Source organism: Argiope bruennichi, chromosome 11 (genome assembly GCF_947563725.1).
Source record: "Argiope bruennichi chromosome 11, qqArgBrue1.1, whole genome shotgun sequence".
Taxonomy (NCBI): domain Eukaryota; kingdom Metazoa; phylum Arthropoda; class Arachnida; order Araneae; family Araneidae; genus Argiope; species Argiope bruennichi.
This window is the reverse complement of record NC_079161.1, coordinates 13,690,204-13,717,180: the sequence shown is the minus strand read 5'-3', so window position 1 is coordinate 13,717,180 and position 26,977 is coordinate 13,690,204. Positions and strand designations below refer to the sequence as shown.

At 33.2% G+C, this 26,977-nt stretch overlaps 1 protein-coding gene across 1 annotated transcript in view; it reads right to left on the bottom strand.

Annotated features, from left to right (window-relative positions):
• LOC129957325 (potassium channel subfamily T member 2-like) overlaps positions 1-26,977 on the bottom strand; it is a gene marked incomplete at its 5' end in the record, with an annotated part of 365,616 nt that overhangs the window by 173,939 nt on the left and 164,700 nt on the right. Inside the window, one exon of the mRNA XM_056069596.1 lies at positions 12,409-12,492. Coding sequence (XP_055925571.1) covers positions 12,409-12,492 — 84 coding nt within the window. The remainder of the gene's footprint in view (positions 1-12,408; positions 12,493-26,977) is intronic.

Here is a 26,977-nt window from a genome sequence, read left to right as displayed (position 1 = left end):
ATCTGGAGAGACCCTCAAAGAGTTTGTCATATGCTGGTATAATCGAGAGGGTATTTCGACTTTTTTCGAAGGCCGTCATTTCGAATACGTATCCGGCATCCAGACTTTTCTTTTGCTCATTTTAGAGAATTTTTTTATATTACTGTGCATAAAAATTCCGAAATTTCTCATAAATATTCCATTCTTTTTAATTCAATTAAATGAAATGTACTGAAAAAACATCTAAATAAATTTTAACAATTTTTAGATGTGAGGATCTCGCATATGCGCAAAACTTGCTTCTATCCAATACAAGGAGGTTTTAGAATAGGTATAGCATCAACTATTAAACGAGGTTAGTTTGGTTTAGTTTAATTAGTTTAATCATATTAACATCCCGTTTTAAAGCAAATGTAGGGCTCTTTTGGGACGGACATCGTCATTTTGAACCGTCGTCAGATGATGAGACGGCACCTCTCCAAACTTCTACACCACAGCAGCAGAAGGACATTCGGTCCCGACGGATTTACCGTTCACCAGAACCGCTTACATGATGGCTCTTTAATGGAATCAAATCTCGGACGTGAAAAACCTCCAGTTCCAAAGCCAAGATCTTGCCACCAAACCACCGTGGACAAATATTAAACGAAGCTTTGTTCTCAAAATAGAAGTTAGGATAATACAAAGACTATTTTTGTATTATCCTAAGATTGCCATTAAATATATTATTAATATTGTAAGATTTTTGTTATATAGAAATGAACATAATTTACAAAAACAAATCATGGCGATTAACCATTTGTTGACGTTGAAGTCTTATTTTTCAATTCAATTAAACTTTCTGATTGAAGCCTATTTCATCATTTATCTTGTATCTTCTTCCCTGTGACTGACTGTACCTTTTAGTAATTCGATGAACCTTCTCCAGAGCATTTCTAACAATATTTTGCAAGTCCATTCATTAGCTGATCGAAGCACTAAATTCAATGTAACTGTACAAAACTTGAATGAATCGGTTTGCAATTTGTCTTATGGGTTGTTTATGTTTGAACGTTGCCATTCGACAAAAAGAAATAAGAGCGATTCTACGTCAACGTTTCAAATCTCATAGATGTATTATGCATAGATTCATAGATGTAATTGCATAAATGTAATATTATTAAAAGCAGATCATCCTAATCAACAAAACTTAACTAGTAACGAAGAATAAATAATACATTAATAGCAAAACCCATGCCACAAAATATGGGCCCTAACATTTCCGTGATATTTGCAGAGAATCTCCAAGAACTATAGATGGGCAGAACGAATTTATTATTAATCCTTTGCCATTAAACTGCAATTGATTGATGACAAATTAATCATCAAAATAAGAAAAAAAGAATGCCAAAAAATATTGCCATGTGAAATGTCTTTTCGAAAAATATTGTATCGCAGATGAATTAGCGTAAATAAACCGTGTGTTAACTAAAGTCAAAGACACCGTGCCGGTGTCCTGGCATAGGGGTAACGTGTCTTCCCCGTGACTTGGGCGTTCTGGGTACGAGTTCCAGTTCGGACATGGTTGTTCTTCATCTGTTCTATCTGTGAAATGTGTGAATGTGCCCCCCCCCCTGTAAAAAGAGGTTGTGCAAGCGAATGTGATGTGTGAGTAGCTAAGACGTACTATTGGCCCTAGTTGGCGCTACTAAAACAAGAGACGCTCCCTTGGCTTGAAATAGCTGACTTTGTCAGCGAGCTTGTCCATGGCAAGTGCCATTATAAACAACAACTACAACAACAACAAAGATACCATTCACTAATCTCATCTCGAGACTTTATTCAAGCAACTAAACCTTACATCTGTTTCTATCCACAAGACGAAATGATTCGAATCTTCAAGATTTAGAAATATACAGAAATTATAAGAACTTTCTAGAACAAACGAGAAATAGCAGGAGTAAATAAATAGCAAAATAATTTTTAGGCAACTTGCCTGCAGTCAGATACGAATTGTCGCTTTCAATTCATAGCATTCTACCACTGAATCATTCAGTCTGCGCAAATTAGTACAAGTTTCATTACAATTTTGACACAATACATTTTTTCCAGCATTGGAAAAGGGTGACCTAAATTTATTCAAACAATATCATTTAGTTAATGATCGCTATTATATCAAATGAATAATTTATGTTATTATAGTGAACACGCCCACGCAATACATATTCATCATCGCGGAGTAATATTACGACAGAAAACTAATTGATTAACGGGAATAAAACCAAGCACAAAATGGCAACAGCATACATTAACAGCGTCATTTGTCGAGAAGTGATTTAAGTTTCAGGTTGCGTGGGCACGCAAAAAATGTTTCCGACGTAAATCCGGTCAACTCACGGAATGGGATGGGGTGGACAAGGTCCCTTATCAGGCCTCGTGTCACGAGATAATGCATGGCATCGATGCTCAGGCCATTCATCAAACAATGAATCACCGTGATAATATCATTAGGAACTGAGTTTTCACACAAAGGAAAAGCGAAGTAATCGATTGTCCAACATCGATTGCATAATCGATGGTGGGAGGCACGAGAAAATAATATATATCGTTTGTCCAAAATGCATTTCTAATTGAAACGATTACAGTAATGATAGGGGTAATATGATTGTTAACAGTTTATTAAATGCCAGGCACGCGAGATTTCGAATATTACTGAAAAAACATTAAAGAGTTTCTGCGATGGATTTTAGTAATAACATATTCTATTTGATTTTCTTAAAATTATCTACAATAGAATTAAACTAAATTAGGTACCATTTAAATTAAAATGCAAATGTAATTATGGAAATTTAAACACATCTGAATGGTTTTGTTGCTATTAGAGAAAAACGGAACAAATATTAACTGAAAGGAATTTACCGATAAGAGTACCGGTAACTATGCTTTAAGCGGCGATTTTTGTAAAATATTTCCATTTTTGCTTGGAAATTCCTTTAGATTTCATAGTAACCTCATTAACACAAAATATATTGTTACGAAATTTCTCGGGGTTCGTTTGGATAGTGGAAGTTATATGGTGTGAAGAACGCTCAATCACCAGGCGGCAGTAGAAAATAAAACAATGACGTTTATTTACACGAAGATACACAGGACAGCACAAAGACGACAACTATATACAGCACAGAAGACGATTATCTTCAGCCGAGAAGTGCAGCATACAACAGATTCTACTGCAGACAGTAGCACATAGCTTAGTTCAGCACTAGCTTCACTCCGCCGCTACTCCGCTTATCTCTGGAAGGCCAGTTCTTTACCGTCGGTTCCGACTACTCTCGCACTCCACTGGTTTACGACTCCTCAATTCACCACCGGTTCACAACTACTCTCTTCTGTCGCTTCCGACTACCACTCTTCGACTACTGGTTCACCACTACTCGGCAGCTGCGGGCCAATCCTTTTATAGGTCTCAGGAGGCGGGGCTAGAAGCCTCTCAAACAATTAGGAACATTCGAGGCGTAACTCGGTTCTTACTGGACGGATCGGGAAAATTCTCGATGTTTCGGGTATAATCTATTTTGGCGCCAAAGTCGCCAAATTTGTGGCCAGTCGCCAAATGATCGCCCAGTTTGTTGCCAAGCTCTGGGATCTCCCATGGAACCCACTATGCTGTGAAGCCGAATCAAGTATTCGTAACAATATGATTATATTATTACAATATTTTCACAATACTATATTGCCTTCAGAATATCGCAGAGCAACATTGAACTATCGAACGATATTTTGTTGCGATAGGGAGGGAGAGCAGAATGTTTCTTATGAATAATCTTTTTTGATGATGCCCACTGCACCATTCGATACTTCCAGGGTCTTTTTTTTTTTTTTTTTTGGAAATTCGTTTAGTTTCTGATAAATAAAGAGGGTTCAGCTTTGCCTTCAAAATCGTTACTTTCAGGATTGATTGTTTTGAAGTTGATGTCACAACATGCAAGAACTTTTTCCGATATTGGACATTAGATAGATTGTCGTTTCGTTGACCTATAAGTTTCCGATGTTAAGCGTTGATCATTCGTGTTGGCAGATGTTCCAGTGTTTGTCACTCTTCGTACAGAAGCCGATGGGAGGTTCGAACATTCGTGACATTATTTATATGTATGGCAATGGCAGCATCATGAAGTTTTGGAGTTCCGCAAAGTGACAAATCAACACAACGTGACACATCATGATTTGAAATATATTTTAAATTTAATCAATGTAATTTTGGCGAGCTCATAAAGCTCTAATGCCGGAATTTATTGATTAAATTTGATATTGAAATTATAAAAAAAAAACTACTCATGGGAGAAAGATGGATTTAATGGAATTACTTATCTTTCAATTAAGGTCTGGTTTCCTTAATTTTCATTATTTTTAAGGTTGAAAAATTTCCAGAAGTTTCATACGTCTAGCACACCGTAACTATATATATTCATAACAGAAATAATTTTGAACAAAACTTTAATCCTCTAGATTGGCAACGATGCGGTCAATCCTTATGCAATTCACATGCATTATCCTAGATTATATATGCATTATCCTGTATATACTTTAGGTCTTTTTCTAGAACTGGGAACGGCTGGTTTTTATAGCAACTGGTTGCGAATCTAGGATAAATCTTCCAAAGAACTTAATTAATAAATTCCGAAGAAGGTTCAATTTGAAGGCCATTTTAAAGTAACTTCCTTCTCACGCACTGGGGTTAGGGGTGGATTAACAGTCTGCATAAATTATTTATTTTGAAAAACTTACAACTTCTTAATGTAACCTGCATAAGAGATTCCTCATATTTGGGAACCATACACTATACTTCAAAGAGCAGAAACATGAACCTAATTGATAGCAATCGAAGAATCAAATTGTTGGGTTTAACATTCATTAATGTAGTTTGGTAAGATACACTTTTTTTATATGGTATTGGAGGTTCATTTTGTTCCAAGAACTAACACTAGGTATTTATATTCATTTACCCATGAAATAATAAAGTCCATGCCATCATTGCAGGAACAACAACCGCAACTCCCTTTTCCTCCACCAACTGGTCCACTCAAACTGTGAAATATTCCATCAAGTTTAACTACACCCAACATTCACCACATGGTGTAGCAGAAATGTATGTCTCTGCAAATAACGAAACATTTGACTGAAACACGTGATCAAACATTTGACTTTCTGCTGCACGACGTTGTGAAAGTATTTTCCAAATAAACTTTATTCAACGTTTGGCAGGTTGATTGAATCAGTTGAGGAAGTTGCAGATGATTGAATTATCTGGATTTAATTTCTTAAATCAAAAAATCAACTTCATCAAGGGTGGTAAAATGATCCTTACCTGTAACTGTTCGCAAACTCTAATAAAGAATTTGTAACAATTGTTTTAGACCTTTAATTTTGTGTAAAGACTGACAACCATTTCCAACACGAATATTCAGGGAATGCCTGAAGGTCAGGCGTCAAGCTCCAATATTAGATTTTCATAGAACCGGCTAAAATTATTTGATTTCTTCTCATTTTTATTTTCTAGTATATGAGAAGTATAGAGAAAGTACAGTAATCGCCAAAAAAAGGGAATGATGAATCTCCATATTTTAGAACTTACCGAGTTCGGAAAAAACCCATTTTTTTTGGAAAATGTCTGCGCCTGTGATAAAGATAATTCGTAAACATTTTGATACAAATTGAAATTTAGTATATGATTTTTACGCTAAATTTGTATACTTTTATTAAATTTTGTGTAAAATCTATAGAGGAAATCTGTTAGTTTAGATATCTAAATAAACGAAGAGAAATAGATGCATAAAATTCGGTTCACAGATTTAACATCCTTAGCGTAGTCATCTATAAACTTTTGTACCGAATCGAAAGAGAGGTGAAATGCTTGTCGGTCTATACTTTCAAAAGCATGCAAACACGATAACAAGCGGTTGAGAAAAAACACATCTAAAACGCAACCTTTGAGTGGCTACTCCGAACCGACCGAAAGCACGCGGAAAAATCTGGATAGCCGGACCGCAGCGGAAACTGTGGTTGATCCCTAAGAGACATCACCGGCCACGGTACAATCCTTCCCTTGGGAAGTATGTCCTGTCATCTTTAGGAGTAGCCACCTTTTCTGTACCCAACAGAATGGTAAGAACCAACTATCATGCCGGAAGGTTCTCATCCTCAAAAACGAGGTCCCCCCCCCCCTTGGGTCATGTATGCGAAGTACAGTGAAAGTATAATAATCGTCAAAAAGATTCGAACTCCCTATTTTTTATGAATCTCTATTTTTCAGATCTTCCTGAGTCCGAAAAACACAATTTTTTAGAAAATGTCTGTGCTTGTGAAAAAGATAATTCAGAAACACTTTGAGCTGGAGGATGAAATTTGGTACAGGGTCTTTACATCAAATTAGTAAATTTAAAACAAATTTTGTGTAAAATCATTTCAGAGGAAATCTGTCTGTCTAGCTATTAAAATATACGTTAACAAGATAACTATAAAATGAATAGAGCTAGATGCATAAAATTTGGTACACAGATTTAATATCCATAGCTTTGCCAGTTTAGTTTAGTTTTACTAACGTCCCGTTGTAAAGCAACACTAGGGCTATTTTGGGAGGGACCTCGTCATTTTGAACCGCGGTCAGATGACGAGGACGACACCTGCGCTGGCACCCCCCTCTCCACACCACACCACACCACACCAGCGGGAGGACGTTTGGCATAACGGATTTAACGTGCAACAGACCCCCTTACACGACGGTTCTTCGGTAGAATTGGGTCTAGAACCTGAAACCCTATGGCACACAAGCCGAGACCTTACCATCAGGTCACCGCGGCCTCCCATAGCTTTGCCAACAAGCAAATTTTAAGCCAAATCCAACGAGAGGTGAAATGTCTGTCGGTTTGTACATTCAGACGCGTATAAAATCAATGACTTAAACGTGTAAAATTTGGTATGTAATTTTGTAACTGCAAATGTTGTTTGTGTATCAGAGTTTTGTTTCAATCGGTTGGGGAGAAACGCGTCTAAAAAACAAATTTATTTTCATTAGAGAATATGTTAGAAAGTTCTAGGGAGTACATTATGCTGGCTATAATCTTCGATTACTTAAATCTTACTTAAAAAATAAAATAAAGTTTAAAGTTATCACTTGCGCTTATTGTAAAATCCTTCGCTACTTATTGCTTTTGCAATTTGTATTTGAAATTTGTAAGATGTTTGTAGCTTCAATGTCATTACTGTTAAGCACCATCTGTCTATGAATTAAATTCTACGATTATAAAAATGAAATGATGATGATGATGCCGTGTCCGCGTTGCCACGGAAAGGAGGTGCAGTAGCTTCTGAGGGTAAAGACCCCTGAGCACCCGAGGGCAGAAGTCTGACTTCTAGCTCATGAAACTCATACATATTCGCTTGCAAGACCCCTTTTTGCAGGGGGGCGCATTCACACACCTCAGAGATAGAACACAGATGAAGAACAACCATGCCCGAACCGGAATTCGAAGCCGGGACGCCCAGATCACGGGGAAGATACGCTACCCCTATGCAAGGACACCGGCATAAAAATGAAATGAAAAAAATAAATAAATAAATAAAAAATAGCGTATATGAGTAAAATCCGCTTTTTTTTATTTCTTTTCTACAAAATGAATAATGCATGCAAATACCGCACATTGTGACTGTATAATACATATTCATTATCTGAAGATGATATTACCCGGACGAGCAAAGTATCTAACGAAATAAAACTGCGGAAACATATTTTCCTTACGCAGATTCTGTACTGTTTGAGACATGATTTAATTTTTCAGGAGTTTCTGTTTCGTTCCAGTTCCTCCCGGAAAAGCACGCTCCTAATACCAAATGCAGTGCCGTGGGACACTTGTATTGTTATCGCATCGAAGTGCAGACTATTAATCAAATAATGAAACACCCTGATAATATCATTACGAATGGTGTCTCGGCACAAAGCGAAGGTAACATAATCGATTTGAGAATATCGATTCTGTAATCGATAGGAGGCATAATGAAAGTTATGTCTGAAGGTTGATGAAAGTATTATATATCAAATGAAATGAACGAGGCAATGATATTCGAGTTATTAGGAGTTGTTAAAAGGTGTGTTTATTGAATAGAGTGACACGTTAATTAATATATTTGCAAGATCACAAGAAGTAAGTTGTTCGATTTCAGGATTCCGAGCAATCAATCATTGAAAGAATTGGAATAAGAAGTAGAGGATATTATGGGTTCTTGAAAAGCAGCAGTTTTAATCTATCTATACTTATAATAAAGCTCAATGTGTGTGTGTGTGTGTGTTTGCGCTCTACAGGCCAGGTCATTTGACATACAGCTATCAAATTTGGTACATGTATACCTTAGAGGTCGGAAATGTGCACCTGGAGTCCCTTTTTTTGAAATTTTAATTAGAATATTAATTATTAATTAAAAACTAACTTTCCCGCCAAAAAAAATCTTCCATTTTCCCCACCGCCAAATGAGTAACGCTTCAGTTTTTTTTCTCCCAACAGTAATGAGGCTAGGGTTAACATTTTTCGGCGGATTATTTCAAACGATTCTGTTTGTTTTCTTAATGTTTGATGCATTTAAAATTAAACACTGTTAATGAATCGATCTGCTCATGATGAATCTGAGAAAATTTTGTTGACAAATTCTTGAGATAGTACATAAATTAAGAAAGATATTCTTTAGTGCCCATAAAGTTTAAACGCTCAGTGACTCTGTTATCAGTAATCATATTATTAAAAAAAAGGCTTTGTTTCAGTAAAAAATATTATTATATTAATTGCAGATTAATCATTTACACTTTAATTTAAAGCATAAATTCTACGACGGGCAACAGAAAATGAGAGAGATACATATCACGTTATGACTGAAGGCCTTTATAATATTATGAGTGAATTATATGACTATCAAAATTTGAAGTTTTAAAATGTTTTGCTGAAGAATCTATTAAAGTTGGAATTGCGTAAAATATTTAATGGTACGACCGGAGTTTAACCCCCTGCTTGGTGCAATTTTTAAAAATCGCCTTGTGAAATGTTCAAAAGCAAAGGAGCAGATGTTCAATTATAGTGCATAATAAAGATTGCCAGCTTTGGCGCGATATCGCAACTTGGCGAAGAAGGGGGTTAAACTCCGGTTCAGCCTATTTAATTATTAAAATTTAAACGAACATTAAGATTGGTGAACCGGCGGGTCGCCAAAGGCGGCTAGTAGAGTAATAAAAATAAATTTTCTAGAAACGCGCTTTTATAAATGAATTTAAAAGTAACAGCGAAATACAAGCAGATATGAGAGCATTAAAACAAAAATACAAGAAATGAGACAGTGATAGAAATATTCCAAGGAAATTGGTATATCAAAATTGTATTTGTAATTAATGTGTATTTTCTTAATCAAATGTTTTATAATGCCTCACACTTTGAAGAGTTTTTATTTAGCCTCCAATTTTCTTTATAAAACTAGTTTCAATATTTTAGTTCACAATGGAATTCATATTAATAAAACCGCACTTTTAAAATCTTTTATTTTCATTATTTTCTACTTTTATTTCTTAATAATTTTTTATAATTTACTATCTGGTACCCGGAAAGTTGCTGCCCTAGAAGAAATAATTTTGGAAATATCGTTTGAAATTTGAAATAACTATCCTATTTAATTAGTAATAATAGAAAGAATGGTATTTATTTTCTTGTTGGCAATGAATACATTTATTGAAATTGAATGATATATAAAGGAGAAGTAGAAATAATATTTATTCTATTTTTTTTTTTTTACTTTAGATATAATAATTGTACTATGCTTATAACTTTCGCGCAAATGTAAGCAATAAGTTGGCAAAGTTTACCGCAATCCAATGAACGGCGTGGCAGAGCATAAAATACGAACAAACAAAAATTCATTTTTATATATTAGATAAATATAAATTCTACTGATCTGTGTATTCAAATTTTATCGATTTCCCCACCGAATAACACCATTTATATGCAATAAAATTTGATCGAAATGAAAAGATTATCTAATAAATGAACAAACAGGCTGTTTTGCCATCGCGCATATGAAACTATTGTAAATGTTAGAACTATATGATAATAAATAAACGAGAGCAAATTTGATTACAGAATTGCATTTTAGACGACTTAAGATAGAAAAAATAACGCAATACGCAAGCAAATGACTCGTGTCGAAGCGTAAAAAAAGTAATAAATTAAATGCCTTTTCAACGTGCAGATGGCATATGTAAAGAACCAGTTTTTTTGTACACGATACATCTGTCACTTTATTTATTGTTCCAATCTATGTCTTCGCATAAGGTGCCATTTCTGGGCTGTATTTCAGAGTCATGTCACCTAATAAGAAAGTCTTTTTTTTCCATTATGAACGTTAAATTCAACTTACGTACTCCTTAATTTCGAGGATTTGCAGTCACCAATTGTGTAAATATTTATTATATTTAATAATGCTCCGTTAAATGTGTTTTTTTTTCGTCAAAGTTTCCTTTTTGCTCTAAAAGAACTACTTTAGGAAAGAATGTAAGCTATTCGTCTCTGAAAAATTCAATGCATCGAGGATATTTCTATAGGGTCAGTTTCTAAAAATATTGATCGGAATTTTAAATAGTTAGGGAGCAAGATTAAAAATCATAAAGTGTTTAAAAGTTTAAGAGCATTAGAAGATAAACCTAGAATATGAGCATACTTGTATTGTGGATTCTTGAAGATAGTGTATAGTTTGGGAGTCCCTAGATTAGAAGATAGAATATAAGAATATTTATAATGTGGACCCTTGAACACGGTGTATTGTTTGGGAGCCACTGCATTAAAAGATAGAATATGAGCATACTTATGTTATGGATCCTTGAAGAATAGTATAAATCTTGGGAGCCACTGCATTAAATGATATACATGGAATATAAGCATTCTTATATCGTGGATCCCTGAACATAATATATAGTTTGGGAACCACTACATTAGAAGACAGAATATGAGCATATTTGTATAGTGGATTCTTGAAGATAGTGTATAGTTTGGGAGCCCCTGCATTAGAAGACAGAATATGATCATATTTGTATTGTGGATTGTTGAAGATAGTATATAGTTTGGGAGCCCCTACATTAGAAGACAGAATATGAGCATATTTGTATTGTGGATTCTTGAAGATAGTGTATAGTTTGGGAGCCCCTACATTAGAAGACAGAATATGAGCATATTTGTATTGGGGATTGTTGAAGATAGTGTATAGTTTGGGAGCCCCTACATTAGAAGACAGAATATGAGCATATTTGTATTGTGGATTGTTGAAGATAGTGTATAGTTTGGGAGCCCCTACATTAGAAGACAGAATATGAGCATATTTGTATTGTGGATTGTTGAAGATAGTGTATAGTTTGGGAGCCCCTACATTAGAAGACAGAATATGAGCATATTTGTATTGTGGATTGTTGAAGATAGTGTATAGTTTGGGAGCCCCTACATTAGAAGACAGAATATGAGCATATTTGTATTGTGGATTCTTGAAGATAGTGTATAGTTTGGGAGCCCCTACATTAGAAGACAGAATATGATCATATTTGTATTGTGGATTCTTGAAGATAGTGTATAGTTTGGGAGCCCCTACATTAGAAGACAGAATATGAGCATATTTGTATTGTGGATTCTTGAAGATAGTGTATAGTTTGGGAGCCCCTACCGTAGAAGATAGAATATAAGGATATTTGCATTATTTATTCTTGAAATAGTGCATAGTTTGGGAGTTTCTATATTAGAAGATAGAATATGAGCATATTTGTATTGTGAATCCTTGAAGTGTCCTTGAAAACAGTATATAGTAAGAAAGCCATTAATCTAATAAATAAACCCATCGGCATAGTTGTATTGTGGATCCTTGAAGAGTCATTGAAAACAGTATATAGTAAGAAAGCCATTACTCTAATAAATAAACCCATCGGCATAGTTGTATTGTGGATCCTTGAAGAGTCATTGAAAACAGTATATAGTAAGAAAGCCATTACTCTAATAAATAAACCCATCGGCATAGTTGTATTGTGGATCCTTGAAGAGTCATTGAAAACAGTATATAGTAAGAAAGCCATTACTCTAATAAATAAACCCATTGGCATAGTTGTATTGTGGATCCTTGAAGAGTCCTTGAAAACAGTATATAGTAAGAAAGCCATTACTCTAATAAATAAACCCATCGGCATAGTTGTATTGTGGATCCTTGAAGAGTCCTTGAAAACAGTATATAGTAAGAAAGCCATTACTCTAATAAATAAACCCATCGGCATAGTTGTATTGTGGGTTCTTGAAGATAGTATTCTTAAATTCTGTGTTCTGCATAACTAAAAAGCTGTTTTTGCAGAAGAGTGGCAAGAATAAAGAATATAAGAATGAAGCATCTTACCAGTAGATATGTTCTGAAGGCCTGTCCACCGCAGCGTCGTCGTATACCTTGGGAAGTGTGACGTTGATGGGAGGACAGTCGTAACTGAGGAGAAAAAAATAATCCATGAATCAGTCATGAATTGAAGAAAAAAACATAGACGAAACACTGTATTAAAATACATAAAAGAGTTGGTTTGTGGCTGTGTTATGTTATCGGCGTTTTTATCGTTATTATATACTGTCAGACGGACTGACTCATCGAGACCGAATTCAGTACATAGACAAGTAAACCGGAATTTATAATTCGAATTAGTATTAGGGGCTTGCATGTATTTTGATCATTTCTTCACATTAAAAAGGCTTTTATTGAGAAAAATTGGTTCAATCAAAATATTGTGAGACCACTAGCGATGGATTTTCTTTCACCCCTATTCTATTTTTAGCTCAATGGAATGGATTGACCCTGTAGATTCCTGTTTAGAGACCTTCAATACACGTGCACTTTTTCAACCGATTTCAGCAGATGCTTTTGAAAATAATTGAGTCATCTCTTCGAGCGCGGTCACTAAGACCGCATCTCCCTGTTAGTGTCCCAGTGATAAACAAGGCTTAGCAGTTGGCGCTAAAACTTGGGCCCCGAAATATCATCCAGTTTACTGATCCTATTATTTTGAAGCAGTGCTCCAGACACTTTTAAGTGAAGCAGAAAGTGATTTTAGTGATAAGGATAATTGTACAGAAGAGTTTTTCGATGAAAGTTCGCATTCAACTGATTTCGATATGTATGTTCAAACATAATTAATTTTTCTAGTGATAATGTATTTTAAAAAATTATAAAATATGTTAATATACCAAGAGATATATATATACAGAATTTATAGGTTCATTTTTATACTAGTTCTTAACCAATATGTTTAAATTGCCCTAGAAAGTCACACAAGCCGATAAAAAAGGGCCCATTTTACCCATTGTCATTTCTTTTATTTTTCATATAAATGTTGAATTTTACATTATATTGCCTTCTATATACCTTCACATACTGTAAAAATAAATATTATTCAAAAAGTAAAAAGCAATATGCTTTTTCAAGAATATTATTTATTGTAACAGGTCATTTGAGAAGAAAATGTATGTTCCAACGCATTTATTTTTTTCAATGATAATATATTTTGAAAAATTTCTAAAACATATCTATATATCAAGAAAAATATCTGAAAAATATATTGGCATTTTTTTTATAATAATACATTTATTAGAAAATTTAATTTGAGTGTAAATGAAATGCGGTCTCGTAGACCGCACCTCCCCAGTTAAAGGTTAAAAACATTTAACTCGATTCTTTTAATAAGATTAAATAAATAATTGCCATTATATTATTGATATCCATTATCTCTTCCTGTACTTCGACACTAGAGAGAAAAGGGAATTTTGAACTATGTCTTCTAAGACACGTGCTGCCTCTGATAAATATCCAGTTGAGAAAAGAATACAAACAAAAACCTGCAAAATAGATGAAAAAAAAAAGTCAAATGTTGAAAGGCAATCGGTACAAAGACAACATGGAATTTCCAAGAAAGACATGCAAATGCTGAAGGAATGCGAGTAACTGAAGAACAAGAATTAATGAGTTTAATTTAGTTATGTTAACTCCACGTTTTAAAGCAACACTAGGGTTACATTGGAATGGATCTCGTAATTTAGACCCGCAGTCAATTGACGAGGTTAACACCTGAGTTAACATCCTCTCTCTCCAAACTTCAGCATCACACCAAGTGGAAAGACATTTGGTCCCAATGGATTTGCGTGGATCAAATCCGCTTTCGCGACACTTCGAGGGTGGAATAGAATCCCAAGCTTGACCGCCCCCTCCCCCCCCCCCCTCATCTCAGTCCTGAAGCTAAGATCTCACCACCAAGCAAACAAGGCCCACGACAATTAGAGAATACTGAATGTTGAATTTCAGTCATGGATCATGAACATTTGAAATCTTGATTCCAATGTTTCTAATAGAAATTAAAGGCGTTATAAGCATAGGATCGTTGTTTGTTTGATTGGCGTGTCTGATATCGCATTTCCTGAACATTTGTTCAGTTTGTGGCATAACGAATAGGCAAAAAAAATCATATAATGCTGTGTTTCATTACCAACAACTGCTGTTTCTCTTATAATCACCTCTAGGGATGACGAATATTTTCAGAGCGGTTATTACGTAACCAATATCAAAAAGTTACAAATACAAGTGATCAATACTTTTCAAAGAGGGGTGTGATTCAAATCCTTCATACGATCTTACTGATGATATTTCGATTACAAGTTTTGGATCACGATAGAAACTAACAATCGATACGATATCACTGAAATTTGCCGGAGCGGTGACGATACGATCTGTCCAATGGAAACTCTCGAAAGAAATCTGTGATTGGATTGAAAAGTGAACGGACCGGTTATTGGAATTATCGTATCGTATCATTGAATTGCATATCACTGAAATTTATCGCAGCGGTGATTTCACCGGAAAGTGCGAGGCTTCACTGGAAAGTTCGAAGTCACCGATATTCGTATTTGATGATGCACTATTCCATACAGATCATTTTTTATTGCTCCTGACATGATTGACTTTGATTACATGTACTCTGTTTACTGCTGGCGCCATCTATTGGTAGAATATAGGACTAAAGTAAACATTTTAAAGAAATGACATATATTTTTAACTCATCTTTTCCAGAAAATGGTTCACTCTAATAAATAAATTAAATAAATAGTTTTGAGGAAAAAAAATAAAATTTAAGAAGTAAGCTGAAACAGATAAATTAATTCATTCACACGTTAATTAAATTAGTAAATTAAGTATTAATTACAATTAATAAATTTTTTATTTAATATTAAGTAATAATTTTTAATTAATAATATGATTGAAATAACAGATATTTGGAACGCATATTTAAAAATAACAATAGCAATATTATTTGTTATTCAAAAAATCGTGGATTATGCATCTCTAATCACCTCGACCTTTAAACAGCGGGAATAGTCTTTCTAAAAATTAATAATGATCTAATAAAGATGAACTTGTGCTTCAGGTGCGCTTTTTCCCAACCGATTGGAATGAAAATTTGACAGGAAACTACAATTCAAGTCATAAAATTATGTACTAAATTTGATATATTCAAATCATTGTTTTTTGAGTTATCACTTTTATATGTTTCGGAAAGTACAAACAGAAACGGCCACTTTGAAAGGTCTCTTCATTATGGATGTTAAATCTGTGTATCGAATTTTATCCATCAAGCTGTCTTTGTAGTTACTGCGTTAATCTATATTTTCACGTATGCCAAATTCACGTGTGTACCGTAGATATCTAATATTCGGTGAAACATCAAATCTCTGAAATTGGTGAGGTTGGAATGTGATCATGAAAGAACGGGACCGTCGACGACAGATGAGAATCCTTAAACGAAATAAATGCGCAATATTTTTATTACATTAGTGCGGATTTCAGTGCTGGGGCGTCAACAAGCGCCAATGTTCAAACTATTCAACGGAGAGCCATTGACGGCGTTGGCGTTTGGAGCCAAAAATCTATTCGCGCTCCATTTAGATTGCACGGCATAATGCTTTATGTATTTCTGGGGACTGCCAACATCATTATTGTACTGCTGATGACTCGAAACATGTCGCCTTGTCTGATGAATCTCGTTTTCAGTTGTATCGGGTGGATGGGCAAGCATGGATATGGAGATAACTTCATGAATCTATGGACTTTACATGCAAAAAGATATCGGCGGAGCCTACTCTGGGATGGTATGGAGTGCGTGCTGTTAGCGTGGTATGAAACTCCTGATATTCCTAGAGATGAATCTGAAAAATGAGAAGTAAATTAACCTCCTGTTTTTTTCTCTTACACTTATTTTTGTGCGTTGTGCCTTCCAATGGTTTTTGACAATTCCAGGAAGGCAATGAGACACCCTACTAGTTGAGAAATGCAATCAAGCGACTCCAGGAACATTCTTATGGCTCCATTGGCCACTTAAACCCCCAGATATTAAGATTATTGAACATATCTGTAATGCTGATCTGTTTCTAAGAGATCTTCCTCACATCGCACTCCTATAAAATTGGGGATCACCATGCAGAATTCATGATGACAATTGTTTTCAGTGTAACATCGGGCATGAGTCGAGTCCATGCCATATTGTTTTGCTGAACTTCTGCGAGTTCTTGGAATTTCTACAAGCTATTAGGTCGATGTACTAGTTCTTCTGATTCTCCATGTAGATAGTTGGCAATTCTTGGAACTAATTCGTAAAAAGATTGGCCATATATTTATCTATATTGTTTAGATGTATTTCTATTTTGACAATGTTTGTATTTTAATAACATTTACTTTTACTATATTTTGTGTAAACTTTTTATTTTTTGCTTATATTCATTTTATTATGTTTTTGTGTATATTTACTTTTATTATATTTTGAGTGGCAACCTTACACTATGTTAGTATACTATAAAGTTGCAGGGAGAATATTTCCACAGTTTTGCAGATAAAAATAAAAATTACTGCATTGTCTTATCATCAATACTGTAGATTTGTAGAAGATTTTTTACTCAATAAGAGAAAAGAAAATATCTAAAATCTATATTCAGGCATCAAAGCACAAACTATCTTATACTATGTTTGTATACTATAAAGTTGCAGGGAGAATATTTCCACAGTTCTGCAGATAAAAATAAAAATGACTGCATTGTCTTATCATCAATACTGTAGATTTATAGAAGATTTTTTATTCAATAAGAGAAAAGAAAATATCTAAAATCTATATTCAGGCATCAAAGCACAAACTATCTTATACTATGTTTGTATACTATAAAGTTGCAGGGAGAATATTTCCACAGTTCTGCAGATAAAAATAAAAATGACTGCATTGTCTTATCATCAATACTGTAGATTTATAGAAGATTTTTTACTCAATAAGAGAAAAGAAAATATCTAAAATCCATATTCAGGCATCAAAGCACAAACTATTTTATACTATGTTAGTATACTATAAAGTTGCAGGGAGAATATTTCCACAGTTTTGATGATAAAAATAAAAATGGCTGCATTCTTCAAAGGTGACAGGCGAAAAGCTTTGTGCCGAACCAGAGAGAAAACAAGTCCTTTGCGCCTCATCTGAAACATTTGTTTCGCACAAAACTTATAACGTGATCGAAAGAGGTTTTTGACGGTTGCGTCAAGCTGATTTTTTTATAAACATTTTTCTTAGCCTTTATCGGAAAAGAAAAAGGCCAGTGAATTGGGTGATGCGCGTAAAAGTAAGAATCCAAAGGGGAAGCTATTGTCTGAAACTGAAAAAAAAGAGAGAAATGTGACAGGAACTCACTATTTAGAGTAAAATAAATAAATAAATTCCTACTTCATCTTAGGATTTTGTGCGAGAAAATGTAATGTATTTTCTTCAAAACAGGATTTTGCATTGAAAAATAATCCTAACGTAATATAAAATACTTTCTTATTGGATTTCAAATGAACCCGAGAAACGTACTGAAAACAGAATTATGAAGAAGTAAATGGATTGAATTTTTTGTTGCGTTCAATAGATGGTAAAATAGCAAAGAATATTTAATATATAAATTTGTCTAGCGGATGTTAAAGATATTTACATTCTTACATGTGTTGAATTAGATAACTTGAGATCTAATTAAGTACCTTTTAGAAGTTTTTTTTAAATCATGAATGCCTCTTTTACAGTTCTCTCTGCAATTTACAGTTAAAATTCATCTTTTAAATAGCATGATTACCATGAAATTATTATTCATGAGACTGGATCAGAAATATAAAAGTTTCAAAATATGCAGTTCTCTTCTTTTTAAATGATCACTCGAAGTCAAATAAAAAATTATTATTATTATGAAGTAACTGGCCTTGTATTTTCATAAAAATTTTGTTTTCAGGCGTAGTTTGACATCACATTCATTATGATTATAAAAAACCATGCAAGGACATTTTTAAACTTAAGAAATTCAGGTTCATTTTCTTGTTTTATCAAGATAACTTTTGTTTACCACTCCACTAATTTAAGAAAAAAGCTTTTTCAACTCATTTTAATATTAACTTTAAAGCTTTTGGATAAAAATTCACATTTCCATTAAAATTATTCATCAAAATTTATTGTTTAAGATATAAAAAGTAAAAATTTTACAAACAAATAAAAAAGTCGAATGGTTTCAACTATGTTCAATATTCAAATAAGTTTTGATTTTGCTTTGACAAACTTTATCCCAAGAATTAAGCAGCTTATTTAAACTATTTACAAAAATAAAACATACACAGAAAAAAAAAAATAATTAAAGTTCCTCAGAAATAACTGGCATGCCATTAATTTCGTAAAATATTTCGAAAGTTTATTAATGATAGCGATCGAAAAGTTATTTTTGAAGGTCAATAGGGAATTAAAAGAACATAAAAAGTAATTTAAAGTCATTAAAAGAAAATACAAATAACAAAGAAATTTTCGGTATTTTAAATTCTTTTGAAAGCTTGAATAAACTTTCATTTAAAATCCAAAATAATTCTTCGTTACATGCAAATTTAAAGAGAAAGGCGATTTTTTTTGTAATGAATCGTTTACGAAATACCGTTTATTAAAAATTTAACATTGTTAGATGTCGTACAAAAAGCGTTTATTCTATGTCACACAATTTTCAATGTTTATAACGAAGTATATGAAAATTATAGTGATCGTTAAGGTAGAACAAAATCGCTCACATTAATAAGCATTTTATTCGGAATTTCAACACATTTTTTTTCCGATTGGTTACTCTAAATTGCGTCTTCTGCATCATGAAATTAAGTGATGAGAAAATTCCGCAAGGCACTAATGGGAGTATTTTCCCCGATAATCTTTTGAAGATTCCATAACAGAAGAGTTATTCTTCTCCCTTCGCATAAAAATTGTGAACCTTGGGCAGGACCCACGCGGCCCTGAATTATTATTTTCAGCATCCCACATATAATTGAATGCTACATACTATCAGGACCCGACTAGCCTAATTGGAGCCCGGGGCAGAAACTTCTTTGGGGGCCTCCCTCTGCTTCACACTACTTCAGTAATAAAGAACCGTGCATAGAACTTGTCTATGGTATTTTTCGTTAATTCATTCAAAATGCTATTTAAACTTAAAACTAAAAACACTCTTAGTCTTAACCTGAAGTACCACATTTAACCATTAAATTTAAAATGCAATCTGACTAAATGCTAAAGCAAGATTTATATTAGAATGCTTTCTACAACTATCTTAAGCATCTGTTAATAAGAGAAATTCCTAAATCTCATAAGCTAAATATTAGTGCATTTTTAAATTGAAAATATGCAAATTTCACAACAGTTATTTTCTTATGTAGGAGCGTTTAACCCTTAACTGGGGACGTGTGGTCTGTGCGACCGCTAGCGATGGTTTTTCTGTCATCTCTATTTTATTTTTAGCTCAATTGAATGGATTAACCCAGTAGCTTCCTGTTTTATGACCTTCAATAGACGTGCACTTTTTCAACCGATTTCAGCAGATGCTTTTTAAAATAATTCAGTTATTTCTTCGAGCGCGGTCTCTAAGACCGCATCTCCCTGTTAGTGTCCCAGTGATAAACAAGGCTTAGCAGATGATGCTAAAACTTGGACACCGAAATATCATCCAATTTACTGATCCTATTATGAAGCAGTGCTCCAGACACTTTAAATGAAGCAGAAAGTGATTTCAGTGATAAGGATAATTGTACAGAAGAGTTTTTCGATGAAAGTTCGCATTCAACTGATTTTGATATGTACGTTCAAACATAATTCATTTTTCTAGTGATAATGTATTTTGAAAAATTTATAATATATATATATATATATATATATATATATATATATAATTTACAGGTTGATTTTTATACTAGTTCTTAACCTGTATATTTAAAATGCCCTAGAAAACCGTGCTATGAAAATCACACAAACCAATAAAAGAAGGGCCAATTTTACCCATTGTCATTTTTTTTTTCATATAATTGCCAATTTTTACATTATATTGTTTTCTATATACCTTCATATACTGTAAAAATAAATATGATTTAAAAAGTAAAAAGTAATATGCTTTTTCAAGAATATTTTTTATTGTAAGATGTCATTTGAGAAGAAAATGTATGTTCCAACGCATTTATTTTTTTCAATGATAATATATTTTGAAAAAATTCTAAAACATATCTATATAGCAAGAAAAATGTCTGCGAAATAGATTGGCAGTTTCTCATATTAATACATTCATTCAAAAATTTAATTTGAGTGTAAATGAAATGCGATCTCGTAGACCGCACCTCCCCAGTTAAGTCCTCAACTTTCCCCTCCCCAGTTAAGGGTTAATTATTTCTTGCATTTATTGCATACAAACAAAAGAAACTTCATTATTTAAGAAAGGTAAAGGAAAAAGTTTGCTGATTTCCGTCCTAGAAAGCCATGGATTTACGAAATATAGATTTTTTGGTGCTCATAGGATAGATTAATGAAGAAGCTAACATAAAACTGACAGATTTTACACTGTACTGATAATTTGTTTAAAAAAAGTTCGATTTGCGGACCCCCTCTGATGTGGGGGCCCAGGGCAACTACTCCGTATGCCCCTGTCTTAGTCAGACTCTGCATAGTACAATAGAAAAACAAACGAGTATGCAATTTGATGCATCTTTTTCTATCGATTAAATCCAAATTGAACGCAGAACTACAATTTTATCAACAAAATCATATATCAAATTTAATATTTTTAAGTCACTACGTTTTTGAATGATCAAATTCACATGCTTCCGTAGTACAGAATTGCAGATAGTTTCCTCTTCGACAGATTTCGTTCAAATTTTATTAATAACCAGTACTTTATGTGCTAAAATTGTGTAACAAAATTCATTTATTTAAATTATTGCGTTTTCTTTAAAATTTAGCACGCTTACATGCATAAGAAAGTACGTACTGTTACGAAATTTCCGGGGTTCGTTTGGATAGTGGGGGTTATATGGTGTGAAGAACGCTCAATCACCAGGCGGCAGTAGAAAATAAAACGTTTACTTACACGAAGACACACAGGACAGCACAAAGACGACAACTATATACAGCACAGAAGACGATTATCTTCAGCCCAGACGTGCAGCATACAACAGCATACACAGCAGCATACAAAACAGCATAAACAGCAGCATACAAAACTCTACTACAGGCAGTAGCAGACAGCTTAGTTCAGCACTAGCTTCCCTCCGTCGCTGCTCCGCTTATCTCTGGAAGGCCAGTTCTTTATCATAGGTTCCGACTACTTTCTCTAGCAAAGATGGCTACGATTAACGGAGTACCCGCCCGAGATGGGCTACCTCCAATCTTGCATTATAGGTCTAAGGGGGCGGGGCTAGAAGCCTCTCAACCAATCAGGAACGTTCGAGGCGTATCTCGGTTCCTACTGGACGGATCGGGAAAATTCTCGATGTTTCGTTGATAATCTATTTTGGCGCCAAAGTCACCAAATTCGTCGCCAGGTCGCCAAATGGTCGCCAAATTTGTCGCCAAGCTCTGGAACCTCCGACGCGACACCGAACTCCGTCCAGTATAGATGACTGTAAAACATTCTTTCCGATGGTGGAACCAACTATGCTGGGATGCAGCATTACAGATTCGTAACAGTACAAAGGAATGGACAATTTATTGATGGATTTAGTTCAAAATTTTATATCGACCTACATTTAAGATTCTAAATCAATGTACCTAATTAAATACTTTCAGATCTTTGTATTTTGCAGTTATACTGATTTGTATTTGGACAATCGATATACTTTATGTGAATAAATTACTGTAAAATTTGGCAGAAATTTGATAAATTCGGTTCAAAATTTGATATCGATTTACAATTTAGACTCTAATCTTGTTTAGGTTTTACCCCCCCCCCCCCATAGATCTTTACATTTTGTAATTATAATGATTTGCACTTGGAAAGCGAGTCAGATTTAGTGTTAATGAACTGTTATAAAATTTTTCAAAAATCCTTAAATTTGATATAAATACCATATGCCAAATTTCATTCGTCTGCTCAAAGTGTCGTGTTATCGTTCTCACAAATACAATTCGAAAAATTTATTTTTTCGGATTTTGGGTGGTCTGAAATATGAAAATTCGTCGAATTACGATTTTTTTACAATTACAATACCTTCTCTTTGCATATTTTTTATGCGTGAAAATAAAAATATAGGACATTCTTTTCCTCAAATTGATCCACTTTTAAACTCCCAATAGTCTTCTCATTTTACCATATACCAATCAATAAAGCTCAACTTTCTGTTTGCATCTGTCCATTTGAGAACCTGTATGTGTTTGGTGGGTATATAAATTTTCAGTTAAATTGAGTTAAAACAGAATTAACACTATTGGAATTTGAGAATTCGTACAGTTCATTTCAGTTCAGTTATATTAACGTCCCGTTTAAAGCAACGTTAGGGCTATATTGGGACGGACATCGTAATTTTGAACCTCGGTCAGATGACGAAGACAAGGACACCACGCCATACCAGAAGAGGAAGTTTGGTCATGATGAATTTAACTTGCAACAGACCCCCTTACACGACGGTTCTTCTGTGGAATCGGGACAAGAACCTGAAACCCTCCGGTTCCAAAGCCGTGACCTTACCACCAGGCCACCGCGGCCGATAATTCTTACAAGTATCCGCCAAAGCGATTTTAATAGCTGCAGATAAAAGCATTTTCAATTTTATTGTTTCCGTTCCGGTAATCTTTATCTTCTGAAAAGTTTTGTTTCTGAAAATAATGAACAGTTTTAAGTGTTTCTAATTGATCTCTTATTCTCTTACAATGAGTCTACAAGGCGAATACTGAATAGTTCTAAATGCTTCAAACAGATCTCTTATTCTCTTGAGACGAGATACCAACCACGATTAATTGAGACCTTCACAAACCAAATCGATGAACTCCAGTTTTTATATTTTAGTGTTAAAACACTTGATATATTTATGATTTTTTATGTTCTTAGTGCATTTTCCCAACAATGAGGAACGATATTACATATTGGAAAAAAATTTACCGGCAATCGAAAATAAATATAATTTATTTCAGAAACCAGAGATAGAATTCCCATACTCTTACATATAATGATTAAAACAAAATTTTGAAAATTAATAACTTGTAGATTCCTACATCGAAGAAAATAGAAATGCTAAATCTTCTAAAAAATTTTTAAATAGTTCATAGAACAGAAATAAGAATCGAATCAGATGTAACGAAACTTTTGGCTGGCATTCATGATTATTTGCCTGTTGATTTCGACTTAATTAATTCACATGTGTAAAGAATTCAAACATTTTCTCACCAGAAGATTAGTCAAATATAATTAAAAACTATAAATGAAAAGGCGCCGTTTAATGTTACAGAAATGACTCACTGGGAGTTTGTCTCAACAAATCCATTAGTATAATCTATCATTAACAGAAAAGGCAGTTACAATAGTGGCAATACATTGGCTGTTGTGTGGCAATGTGTTGGATAAAATTAGAACGGTTGCAACTACTATGTCATACAATTCAAATAGTACTTCAAATAAATCAAAACTTAAAGTTATTAAGGAGTATGTACACACTTGAAACTTCGAAAATCGTTCAAAATATCGAATATTTTTTTTATTGCTTCAAAATTTTCTCTGATCCTTTATCTTTCAAACGATACCAAGATGTTGTCAATATTCGGAATATTTTTCCAGTTATAATTATTTTTCTTGAGGCACTTTCACTAAAAACTCTAGTTTCGGTTTTTTTAAAACTCATTTTTAAAGAATGACATTTTTCCAATATGTTGCTTCATTCAAACAATCATAACTCAACAAGAAATGAACCAAATACAATTATTTATATATCAAAATAATCTGTATGAAACAGTGCATGTTTTTTGTTTCAATCAAAGTTATATTTATAGACATAAATTTTAATAGCTATTTAAAAGTTAAAATTTCAAAAAAAATCTCGCTTTTTCTATTCATCGTTGATGAAAAAATTGTTAAAAATAAACTATATATTTTTATAACTTGATTGAGTCAGATAACATGAAGATTAATATTAGGCATCATTTCCAACTAGAAATGTGTGTCCGTACAAATTAGAATTTAAGATATCATGTTTCAAAAAATAGGCTAATTAGCTCATTAAATATTATTTAATTAATTAATAATTAGTGTAATATGATTGTTTATCACTGAAATGAGTTTAAACATATATTGATGACCTACTGTGTAAAAACTCGATTTTTAAAGTTAAAATTAAAAAAAAAAATCTTCTAGTGTGTACGTACACCTTAATATTAGAAATTTTGTAATAGGTAGATCTATAGGTATGAAAAATATAGACGAGGCTTTTTATATTTCTATCTAAAAACCAGAACTAAAAGGATAGACATGATGGACCTAGTGACATGCATTTCTTAATAAACGAGATTCTTATAAAAAAATTAAGATCAAATAACGCGATGTTACTTCAAATACAGTCAAATACAAAAGAAGAAAAATTAATTTTTTTAATAATATTTTTTAAAAACTAATAATTAAAATCCTTGTAAAATCTTTTATAAAAATATGCATTAATTAATTTGGTTATCAATATGACATCGTTTGAAGATTTAATTCGATGTTATTATTTTCTCCACTTGCGAAATCGATTCACTTTCTCAGTCGTGCTAAGCGTTAAATGATGTATAACGAGAATTCCAAAGGTATATTGATTTATATATTTTATAAAAGTTAAAAAAGCTATATTTATAATAAATATATTCCACAATATATATTTGAATTCGAATGGTATTTTAAAAATCAAAATATATTATCTTATCACATTTCTTCACTTTTTGTTTTATAAAGTGAATAGCTCTAGTATATTAGAGATATAATTTGTCTTCGGGTAGGGTTTTGCACTTCCATACCATTTTTCGCAATACTGAAAATATTTTAACACATAATTTGGATTTTATAGGACTTCATTTAATTTGGGTTGAAACATTGTTTCTGAAGCGTTAAATTTCCACCCAAAATAAAAAATTAATTAATGCGACAGAATAAATAATTCACAATTTTACCACTTAATAAAGTCAGTTAACACTTTTTTTTATCGATGCTGAATTGTTCCGTCAATTTTAAAACGATTTAATTCATTTTAATACGATTGCAAAAATTTCATATATTTCTTAACCCTTTGACAACACATTTATTTGAAACGACTTTTGCATATTTTATTTAGTTTTCAGTAGTTTTTACGTAAGAATTTCTTTATCTCTTATTATTCAGAATATACACTGCTACATGATATTGAGATGACTTAACCCTTATGTTCATTTTGTATAGTATACCATACATACAACTTTATAAAAATATACTACCACTATAAAATAATTTTTAACTTAGTTTTATTAAACTCATGACATTCTAGATTTTTTAAATTTATTTTTTGATGTTTTTTATAGCTTAAAGAAGCTACCTATATACACTTTTTTTGCTTTTCTTCAAAAAAGAAATCTTGCCACGTTAAGGGTTAAGCTAATTAGAATTACAAAAAATGAAAAAAAAAGGATACATTAATTTAAACAAATACGGCAAGTTCTGATACCTTAAATGTACCCAAAGGGTTAAAATAATCTTTCGAGTAGACTTAAAAGAAAACTTTTTGGCTAATTCAGAAAATGCTAAGTTATTATCTTTTTTATGCTTGCATCTGCTCAATTTAGTACGCCTTCACAGTGCTATATAACGAAATTGGCGTTATACACCGATATCAGATAACAAAATGATTTAATTTCAATTTCTTCGTCATTAATTAATAAAACAATTAAATTGCATTGAAATGTTTTTATCATTTTAAGTAACATAATAAACCATAGGTTCCCAAAGTGGTCCAGGTGGACCCCCAGGGGTCCATAGAAGACCACATGGGGGTCCACGTAGATGTGAAAAGAAAACAGGGGTTCACAAGTTGTAAGTGGGGGTCCACGAAAAATATTCTGGTTTTCATAATAAAGAACAAAAATTTTGGCTTGGATTTACCTATCAACGTAGATGTAAAAGAAAATCTGATCAAATATAAAGCGGACATTGCGTACTTAACAGATTTGTTCATAAAATTCAATGATGTTAACTTGCAGTTACAAGGGACAGCCTTAATTTAATAAAAACAAAGGGTGTACAAAGGCTTTTCTTGGTAAACAAAGGCTTTTCTTGGTAAATTCAAATTAATGAAGCAAAATAATAGTCGGCGCGAATTCCCCCAGTTTCTGTACTTGTCACAGATAGAATGTCTTGATGAGGATATTCAGACATACGCTCAACATTTAAATACCCTACATGATGACTTCAAAAATAGATTTGAAGATATTCTGACGATGGAAATACCACCATGGATCATAAACCCATTTGATGAAACGGAAGAAGCGAATGTGTATTACAAGAGGAGCTACTTGAGCTCAGCACCAACGAGGAACTGAAAGTGAAATTTAAAAAAGGTTATCAAACATTTTGGCTGCAGGCAGAAATCCCCGAAA